This window comes from Prionailurus viverrinus, unplaced genomic scaffold, assembly GCF_022837055.1.
Source record: "Prionailurus viverrinus isolate Anna unplaced genomic scaffold, UM_Priviv_1.0 scaffold_35, whole genome shotgun sequence".
NCBI lineage: Eukaryota > Metazoa > Chordata > Mammalia > Carnivora > Felidae > Prionailurus > Prionailurus viverrinus.
The window spans coordinates 6,129,776-6,139,916 of NW_025927605.1; the positions used below are offsets into that span (position 1 = coordinate 6,129,776).

General features: G+C 44.4%; 1 protein-coding gene across 1 annotated transcript in view; it reads left to right on the forward strand.

Moving 5' to 3' along the window:
* The window catches only part of KPNB1 (karyopherin subunit beta 1), a 28,801-nt gene extending 20,595 nt beyond the window's left edge, over positions 1–8,206 (forward strand). Inside the window, exons 16-22 of the mRNA XM_047845910.1 lie at positions 551–633; positions 1,129–1,236; positions 1,607–1,750; positions 1,864–1,969; positions 2,613–2,727; positions 3,728–3,889; positions 5,053–8,206. Coding sequence (XP_047701866.1) covers positions 551–633; positions 1,129–1,236; positions 1,607–1,750; positions 1,864–1,969; positions 2,613–2,727; positions 3,728–3,889; position 5,053 — 719 coding nt within the window. The 3' untranslated portion in view covers positions 5,054–8,206. The remainder of the gene's footprint in view (positions 1–550; positions 634–1,128; positions 1,237–1,606; positions 1,751–1,863; positions 1,970–2,612; positions 2,728–3,727; positions 3,890–5,052) is intronic.
* Positions 8,207–10,141: the final 1,935 nt, after the last annotated feature.

The window sequence follows — 10,141 nt, forward strand, 5'->3', positions numbered from 1 at the left end:
TTTCTAGCATAAGAAGCATATGTTCAACTGATCTGGCCACATGTAACCACCCTGACAGGACCCAGCAGTTCATAATGGCTCCCGGAGTGGTGAATTCGGAAAGAAGCCTAGTCTGCTTTCCCTGACTGGCTTGTTAAAGAAGTCCTTGATGGGATTGCCCAGGGATGGACCCTGTTTTAAACCGGGCTGCCAGAGAAGACATGTTATGACCAGGTGAAGAGGTGGCCAAGAGGCAGCATTGTTAGCTCATCCAATTCAAAATTAACCCTGATGTTCCGTGAAAAAAACCACTTGGGTTTTTTTCAGCCAAAGTGAAATCCCGCTCCGTGGAGATTTGGCATTATCTTTGGGGCATAAGAGTTAGGCCCTGCCAGCACTTAGGAATTTGACTTGTCTGAGACAGCCTTAACATCTTCATTGGAGAATTGGTAATTAATGCACGCTCCACCCAACCTGTTGTGTGGAGCGAATACATTTTGGGAGAGCCAGGATGGTTATTTTTGCTCACTTCTGTGATATCCTGTGGTGCTAACAGTTTGCTTCTTTGCAGTGTTGGGTGGTGAGTTCCTAAAGTACATGGAGGCCTTTAAACCCTTCCTGGGCATTGGATTGAAAAACTATGCTGAGTACCAGGTAGTCCATGCTTTTCAATAGAACACATTTATATTCTCGCTTATACTGGACAGTCATTGTGGTACAAAGTCCAGACAGTCTCGGTGCATTGGCCCTGGGTGTGAACTACTTATTCTGTTGCCCTGAGTGTCTGAACTCAGGGCAACTCCCCAGAAGTAGTCCGTGAAAAAAACCAAGATATTAGCTGCACCAGCACGGCACCCTAAGAGCCGGGTTTTTTCCTTCTCTTTTTTTTTTTTAACCACCTGGCTCTTGCCACCATCGTTCCTGGGGAATACTGTCATTTCTGTCCTTTCTTAATGATAACCTTGGACGGCCTTAGTTTTTTTCCTGAGGTACTGGTTGTTAAAATGAACTGATCTCAGAGAGGGGAGGATGTTTTCGTCTTGCACTCTAGTCTCAGGTGATAAAAGGAGCAGCAGCTAAGTAAAAATAATGCCTTACCCCGCTGTTGGCCTTTTCTGCTCGGAAGATCATTTCCTGGATTCTTTGCAGGTTTGTTTGGCAGCTGTGGGCTTAGTGGGAGACTTATGCCGTGCCCTGCAGTCCAACATCTTACCTTTCTGTGACGAGGTGATGCAGCTCCTCCTGGAGAACCTGGGGGTGAGTGTCTGCACGCACAAGCCAGTCTACTAGGATCTGAAGAAATCGTCAGTTGGAAACACGGTTAAAAACTCAGTGAGAGGGAACTCTTTAAGTTGCTGGAATGTTGGCTGTAGGCTTATGAAGAAAGGAATTGTTCGTTTTCACAAAGTCATTCTATAAAGTAAGGTTGTAAAGTTAAAGGAATGCATGTGCTCGCTGCATGGAATGGGGGGAGGGGTGGGGGTGGTGCAGGGAAGCCAGTAAAGTGCATACATAATCCCTCTTTTCAGAGATTATGTGGTCTGTACACAGCATATTAGTAGTTGTTTGTTACAGCCTTTGGACGGGACACGTGACTTTTATTCATTTGCTTTTCTCTCTTTATCAGAATGAAAATGTCCACAGGTCTGTGAAGCCACAGATTCTGTCAGTGTTTGGTGATATTGCCCTTGCTATTGGTGGAGAGTTTAAAAAATATCTAGAGGTCGTCTTGAATACTCTTCAGCAGGCCTCCCAAGCCCAGGTGGACAAGGTAGGCTTAAAGCTATCTTTAAGTCCAGCCCTGATTGGATGAGGGGGATTTTTGACAGTCGCGTACAACTAAAGGGTCTTGGAATGATGGACGTTCTGTTTTGTCTCTTACAGTCAGACTATGACATGGTGGATTACCTGAATGAGCTAAGGGAAGGCTGCTTGGAAGCCTATACCGGCATTGTCCAGGGACTGAAGGGAGACCAGGAGAACGTGCACCGTTGAGTATACAACCCAGTTGACTCAGTCCAGAGTTCACTTAGCCAAAGGGGCTGTGCCTCTAGTTCTGGCACTTGTGAATGGAAAGGAAGGGGAGAAGGAAGCGCCCTGATGAAGAGAGTTGCTTTGGGAGAGAATATGGCCTTTCGTATTTCTGTTCCCTCTTCCTCTGCTGCTTTGTCTCCCCTTTCTTGGGCATTGTAAGGGATGGGATCCAGCAAGGCTGTGGTGCTGGTTGGCATCTACACCAACCCCGAGTGGCAGCTGTGAGCACATACACACCCCTAGTGCAATTGAATTAAAGGACTGGAAGATCAGATTTCCTCTGTCACCTGATATTTCTGTTACTGACTAGGGAAGTATTTGTCCTTTACCTCTTTTGATACCATGGGCTTAGAGGAAAGGTCCCATCAGTTTCTTCTATATTATTTCTGCTTGTAATAAAAGGACTGTCTGCCTTTTGTGTTGATGTGAAGAATGACATCTTAATCTGCGAAAGGACAGTTCGGTATAACTATATGCAGCTAATTCTCCCACCTGAAGCCAGCCTTGTGAGGGGGATAGTGTATTTGGAAACTTTGAAATGGGGGTTACAGTCCTGCCACGGTGGGACAGTTTCATCAGACTTTCTCTTTCTTTTATAGCGGATGTGATGCTGGTACAACCCAGAGTAGAATTTATTCTGTCTTTCATTGACCACATTGCTGGAGATGAGGATCATACAGATGGAGTAGTAGCTTGTGCTGCTGGACTGATAGGGTAGGTTGTATTCTATTTCCAGTAGCTAAATAGAACTTTTGGAAAATCCAAAGACATGTGGTAAAGAATTTTGAGGGTAGCCTGGATGGTGATTGTGTACTTCTTTGACCTGGATACTTCTTTTTTTAATGTCTGTTTATTTTGAGAGGGAAGGAGAAGGGGCAGAGAGAAACAGTCCTGAGCAGGCGCTGCCCTGTCAGCATAGAGCCCAACATGGGGCTCAGTCCCATGAAGCATAAGATCGTGATCAGAGCTGAAATCAAGAGTGGGATGCTTAACCTACTGAGCCACCCAGGCGTCCTGGTATTTCTTTAATAGAACCCATGGTGTCCTGTTAGGAGTTCTCACAGGTGAGAATTTACTACAGACCTTAGCTTGGGTCTTATTCCAGACTCCAGGTTTCCAATTTCTTTTCGCTAAACTATGAAGTGAGTTCTCAGAGGTATAGGAGCAGCATCAGATCTGTGTCCATCCCATATTCTGAGGCTGGTCAACAGGTTGCCTATGTTTAGCCTCCTCTGTTGAGAGTTTCTGAGGCATCATTAGAAGAGAGAACCATGAGTTAGTTGTGGAACCTGCAGTAGTCATCCTCTCTCTTTAGAGTTCATTTTGTGCATCTGTTGAGGGTAGGTGCTCAACTTATCCCTAAAATTTCTTCCAGCTTTAAAAAGTAAGTGAATACAGGGGCACCTGGGAGGCTCAGTTGGTTGAGTGTCCGATTCTTGATTTCGGCTCAGGTCGTGACCTCACGGTTCGGGAGTTTGACCCCTGCGTCAGGCTCTCTGCTGGCAGCTTGGAGCCTGTTTGGGATTCTGTCTCCCTCTCTCTGCCTCTCCCCTGCTCGCGTTCACTCTCTCTCTCTCAAAATAAATAAACATTAAAAAGCAGGTAAATATGAAGAAACCCACAACTAGCTTAGCACTGGTTTGGAAGGCTCAAAATGATATGATAGCAGTGTCGGGCCAAGGAGCTCATTGTCAGGTGTGTTTGTTCTGCACAGGGACTTGTGTACAGCATTTGGGAAGGACGTACTGAAATTAGTAGAAGCTAGGCCAATGATCCATGAACTGTTAACTGAAGGACGGAGATCGAAGACTAACAAAGCAAAAACCCTTGCTACATGGGCAACAAAAGAACTGAGAAAACTGAAGAACCAAGCTTGGTAAGAGCTCATCTCCATTGCCCTCTTCCTTCTACTCTCTTGGGGAGGAGGCACAGTTTCTTCAGACTGTTTCGACAAGGGCTGCCTGTCTCATGGCATTTTGTTTTGTATCCCTTCCCATATAAGTGCTTTTGAGCCAAGCCTTTGTTCCTCAGGCTTGTACTAGTGGAAGGGTCGGGCATCCTCAATCTTTCCTTGAGCCAAATACTTGATTCCTTGTGGTGATGAAGAGCAGAACTTATGTAACTGGAATTCAGTGAAGGCCCCACATGATTTTGGGTCCTAAGAAAGGCATTGGTAATGGCATTTTCCCAGAATTTTCTTTTCTACTCGCTATTCCCTTCCTCCTGCTCTTTATACTTTTTTTTTTACTGCAGCGCTTTTAGACATTGCGTAGCTCTGCAGAAGATATCCAAAGTCAAGAGTTGTGTGGTGCTTGCTTTTTTGGTTTTTTTTTTTTTATTTTTTATTTATTTTTGAGAGAGGGGAGGGGAGAGGCAGGGAGAGAGAATCCCAAGCAGGCTCCGCATTGTCAGCATAGAAGGGGCTCGCTAGGGGCGCCTGGGTGGCACAGTCGGTTAAGCGTCCGACTTCAGCCAGGTCATGATCTCGCAGTCCGTGAGTTCGAGCCCCGCGTCGGGCTCTGGGCTGATGGCTCAGAGCCTGGGGCCTGTTTCCGATTCTGTGTCTCCCTCTCTCTCTGCCCCTCCCCCATTCTTGCTCTGTCTCTCTCTGTCCCAAAAATAAATAAACGTTGAAAAAAAAAAATTAAAAAAAAAAAAGAAGGGGCTCGCTAACTGTGATATTGTGACCTGAGCTGAAATCAAGAGTCAGACACCCAGGCACCCCTGACCCTTGCTTTCAGATGTAGTCTTTATTTTTTCAACTCTCAACATACTCATTGTCTTACTCCAAAGATCTCGATAAAATTGGCTATTTTGAGTTTTATCTTGTTAGCTTCCCTCCTACCCTCTTAATATAGGTGCTAATGAGAGCAGGTAGCTGGCACATAGGAAGACAAGAAAAACAATTAGTCCTTTTATTAGGACAGACTAGACCAATTCATTTCAGGCTGGTGAGCACTTAATTGTGGGAATCAGAAGCGTTTGACTCTTCCAACTGTATGTGATCTCAAAGTTGACTTGTTTTCTGTCTGTTTTTAGATCTGTTACCATTGGGATGATAACCTGAGACCCCCACTGGAAATCTCCAATCTTTTGAAAAACCCGGAAGTGAGGAGTGTGCACGGATGCTGAATGTTTGGGAATGAGAGGATGAGTGAGTGAGGCTTGAAAACACACCACATTGAAAATCCTGCCACAGCAGCAGCCGCAGCCGCCAACAGCAGCGCTGTTAGTGAGCTAAGTAAGCACTGACTTCGTAGAAAACCATAACGTCGGCCATCTTGGAAAAGAGAAAAACGATGGATGTAATTGCTTAGGAAAAAAAAAAAAAAGGAAGTTCTCTCTTCCCAGGACAGGCTAGAACTAGCTTTTCTGTCTTTTGGCCGGTGCCGAGTGGAGTGACTGGTTTGGGAGAGGAGGAGGGACTGGGTTCAGCTGTGGTGCTTTGTTGTAAAAGGCAGTCTGGCCTTTGCTACTGACAAGAAAGATGGAGCCTGGGTCTCAAGCCCACCTTTGGTGTACCATTGTCACACGGTACTGTACGCGTGCCGGCTAAAAGGAGGGTGAGGGATTCTTTACGGTCTGAGAATGAGTGTGTGTGAGTGAGGCGGTATCCACATTCTCAACTTCAAGTCATTGCAGTTTCTTTTTCCCAGAAAAAAAGGGGTTAGATGTTGCATTTCATAAAACTAACCGAAGTCCTGTCTACTGATGCAGCACAAGAGATGTGTAAAAAAAAAAAAAAAAAAAAAAAAAAAAGGAAAAAAAAAAAGGAAAGACGCTCTTTAGGTTTTGTTTTTTGTTTTGTTTTTTTAATTACCTTCTAGGGAAAACACTGACGAATGGTCAGAGCTCCCGTATCCTGATCTTTTCATCAAGGCGCCTTTCCTAATAATATGGTTCAACTGTGAATGTAGAAGTGGGGGGGAGGGGGGGAGAAAAAGAAAACTCTGGAGTTAGAGGATCTAGAAAAAATTAAAATACAATTGTTACAAATAAAGAATGCAGACTTCAAAACAAAAGAAAGCCACAACCCAAACAAACCAAAATTTAGATGCTCAGAAGTAGCAGCACAAAAGAAAAGGTCTCTCCTGACATGTATGGTGGCAGTCTGAACACCCCCAGAAAATTGTGCCAAAGAGTTTAAAAACAAATACACAATAAAAGTAAACACACGCGCACACACACACACACACACACACACACAGAGCAAACTTCAGGTAACTATTTTGGATTGCAAACGAGGATAAATTTAATGTTCAAACAATCTGATAAAATAACCATTTGGAAACTGCTTGGCCTTCTGTTCTCTTTTATTTGATTGACTACAATGCGGTATTGGTCTCTTGCTGCACTTCAAAACCAACTAATCAACAAAATAAAACTTAAAAAACAAAAGTATATATATACATACATATATATATACTAGGACTCTTGTGATGAAAATGGCACTTGAAAAAGGTTTTATTTTTCCACTGAAGTTGAAGATTAATAAAATGGTGTCAGACATTCCCCTGGTCACACACTTTAATATTTTTTTAAAAGTGTGATGTGCTATGAGAACCATAAAGCAGACTTCGCTATTTTCCCTTTTACAAGGGAACAGGGCACCCGGAATTTTGGGTTTAGAATCTTTCAGCAATAAGGAGGGATGTCGGTGAGCTTTGACCCCCTTTTGGTTTTTGCAGTTACTAGTAGTTTTTTGCTGGCATTTTGAATATGCTGCTTTCAAAAACACCAAGGAAGATCTTTAATTGCTTCCTGGTGTTTGGAGGATTAAAAAACAAGACCTTAAATTCCCACTTTCATTTCCATTCTAGCAAAAGAAATGTGGGCTTACATTTTTCTCTTTGCCATTTTCCCCTCCCCATCCAAGCCTTCCATTCATAAGTGGGATTGGCTCGGTTTTGCTCATCCATATGGCAGCATCTCTAATCGCTCTTGTACAGGGTATCAGATATTGTGCCTTTTGGTGCCAGGTTCAAAGTCAAGTGCCGATCTATGAACCAGTGTACAAAAAAAAAAAAAAAACCACACACAAAACACAAAAAACAGGTGTTTGAAGGAAAGACTCCGTTGTGAATATAAAGAGTTCGTACCACCTGCTAAGCCCTACTAAGAAGAGACCTGACCCTCTAATCCCGTTTAAATGTTAGTTGTCCCTTGAGGAGAGGGTGATACACTAACCATTCCTGATAGATAGGGGTTGGTCAGGGCTTAGGGAGGGGGCAGGAATGTTGGGGAGAAAAAAAATCTGATCATTCCTCAGTGCTACCCATTTCTGTCCTGTGTGGGCTGCTTAGCTAGACAGCAGGAGAATAAAGTACACCGAGAACCATAATGGAAACAAAACCTTCCGTGTGTTTTGTCATGTTTTGTTCCAGGGAAGCAGTTGACAAGTGCTGTTATTAACGCTTTCTCCCAGATCCATTCAGTGATGGAGAGGAGGAAAATGGGCTGGTTGGACTGTGGTCTTGGTGCCTTGCAGGCGTTCTACACTGGTTATGCATTTAATCCTCTTTCCTAGTTACTTTTGGCTAGTGGGTTTTCCAGAGTCTGGGCTCTTACCCTGAATCAACTGTACCACCTAAGGTAACTGGGTGCAAGATGCATTCAGTCCACTCACTGTCCGGGCCTTCCCCACCCTAGTCTTGGCACATTCCTCCAAGAATGTAGTTACCGTCTGCTTGGGAAGATGTCAGTGCAAATGTGAAGCAAATGGGCATCGGACTAGGCTTTGGTTTGCCGTAAGTGGCAGCTGCCTGTATCAATTACGATTACACTTATTAATTTTGCTTTTCATTTTCCTGGTTCCCCTCAGCTCCCCTCTGTTGAAATGTTGAACTTCGGACTGTCAGAGGCAACTGTAATCTTGCCTTAGGGACTTGTGGAGAAAGGGAGGGGAAATGCTCAGTGCAGTGTTTTCACTTTCAGAACCAAGTAATCTAGTCCCTCTGATATTTAAGAAGTGTGTTAGTCCGACTTCTATGAGAAATCTCAACTCCATCAGCTTTTGATAGCATCTCGGTTTTGAAACAACTTCAGTCTGTAATTGGCATTCAGAATGCCCTTGGCATGCCAGTCTGTGATGGCATTAAAGACCTGTTAAAACACTTGAGCCCAACTTTATTAACCAAAACTGATACCACCATCTTTATCTTCTAAATAAAGTCCGCTTTATTTTTATTTTCAACATTTTGCTGCTTCATTTTTGGTTCCACATGGTGTCACCTTGGAGGCGAAATGAATGGTTTGAAAGAAGCTGGAACGTGTGGTGGTGATGTGCGTGTGAGTTGGGGAAAGGAAGGACACATCGGTCTTAAAAACAGACACTGCGTAGTGTGATGGGAAATGAGTGAAAATAACTGGCCTACAAAGCGGTGGGGAGGAGGTTTTTGTTCCGAGTGCTTCTGAACCCGCAGGAGATGGTCTCTGTCTTGTGCATATTTTTCAGGCGAATCTGGTTGGTTTAATGGCTCCTCCAAAATTGGCTTTTTACATGGCTTGCAGTGTGTATTTAATTTCTACTTCCACATCCTGCCCCCCCCCCCCCGAAATTTGTAGAGGGAAGAACACTAACTTGGGATTTAAGAGATTAGGTACGTTCTTCACTGTTGCTTAATAGCGTAGTGATGCCTGCAGGCTACTTTCTGGGTTTATGTTGGGCAAGTGAACTGAGGGCTGACCATAATTTTCCTCCCTTAGCCTCCATGTGGCCTTCCACTTTTCTGATTGCACCCCCGTCAGAAAGTTTTGATCATGCATACCCCCATGTGTTTATAAATTATATACCTGTACTACTGTACCCCTATATTGTGTAACATAAGACACAAAAATAGATATTAAAAAGCGATTATATGAAAAATACATAAATAGAAGTTCTAATATTTTATTTCTATGCCCAATTTTGGAGATTACTGGGTTATAAAGGGTAACTTCTAATTCTTCTAAGACATTAAATCCTGGGCAATGGCCGTCAACCAAGGACATTTCTCCAGGGAACATGCACCGAGAGAAAAAGAATGATACCGGTTCGTGGCGCAGGGAGGGGCTGCTTCTCCCAGGAATTTTTTTCTTCCTTTTCAGGAGTTCTCCAGGTAATTCCCCGTTCCCACATACCCCTCCCCGACAAACACTCAAGAAGCGCACACAGTACGAGGCTACGGTTCCACCTGGCCTCACTAAGGGTTCCAGCTCCGACCTGCCGGAGGTGAAAAACACTAAACACCGAGAAAATGTTGTGTGTCCCGTTGTATCAATTTTCACACCAACTTTAGCAATCACTGTTCTCATTTTCCTAATGAGAAAAGAGGCGCAGGAAGACATTCATCAGACCACGTGGAGCTCGAATTCAAAGCCAGGTGTCTCAGATACCAACACCCAAGCTTGTCTCACATTTGCCCTAGGCAGATGCTGTCAGTGCCTTAGCGATACAAAACGAGGGTCTGTGCTGTCCATATCTGTAATGTGCCATGCATTTCCTTCGCGGCACTATCTAAAAGTCTATTTTAAATGTTTTATTGCCGGTTTTCCCGATCATAATGTAAGCTCCCTGATGCAGTGACCTTGGCTATCTTCCTTACCACTGTATCCCCAGCCTAGAGCAGTGCCTGACATACAGCGGACCTTCAATAAATACTTGTCAGTACAGTTCGGGGAGTTGCCGGAAATGGCATCACCCAGCAGTATCCAGAAACCTGAGAAAGGAGGGCCTGGGGATACCTGGGCTCCCAGCTCTTCCCCCTCCTCATTTGCTGGATGACTTCAGGCTAGCCTCTTAGCCTTGAATTAGCTGGAGGAATGGGAACAAGATTAGTCAGTAGTCGTTATATGGTGTCTGTTTCATGCACTTACCCAGTGCCAGGCTTATAATAAGCATCTTCTGTAGGGTGGTAGAAGTAATCCTCATCAACGCTGTAACCAAGGTACCAACTTAGTCCCATTTTATAGATGAAGAAACAAGCACAGGGGAGGGGCTAAGAACCTTGCCGCAAGTCACGTGGGCTAAGGCGGTGCTTGTCCCACTGGGCGGCTGCAAACCACGTGGGATGCAGTGGAGCCTCTGCTCCCAGCGAGCTTACACCGTGCGAGCAGGGAGATCCCTGGATGAAGCGTTCTTGGAATTAAA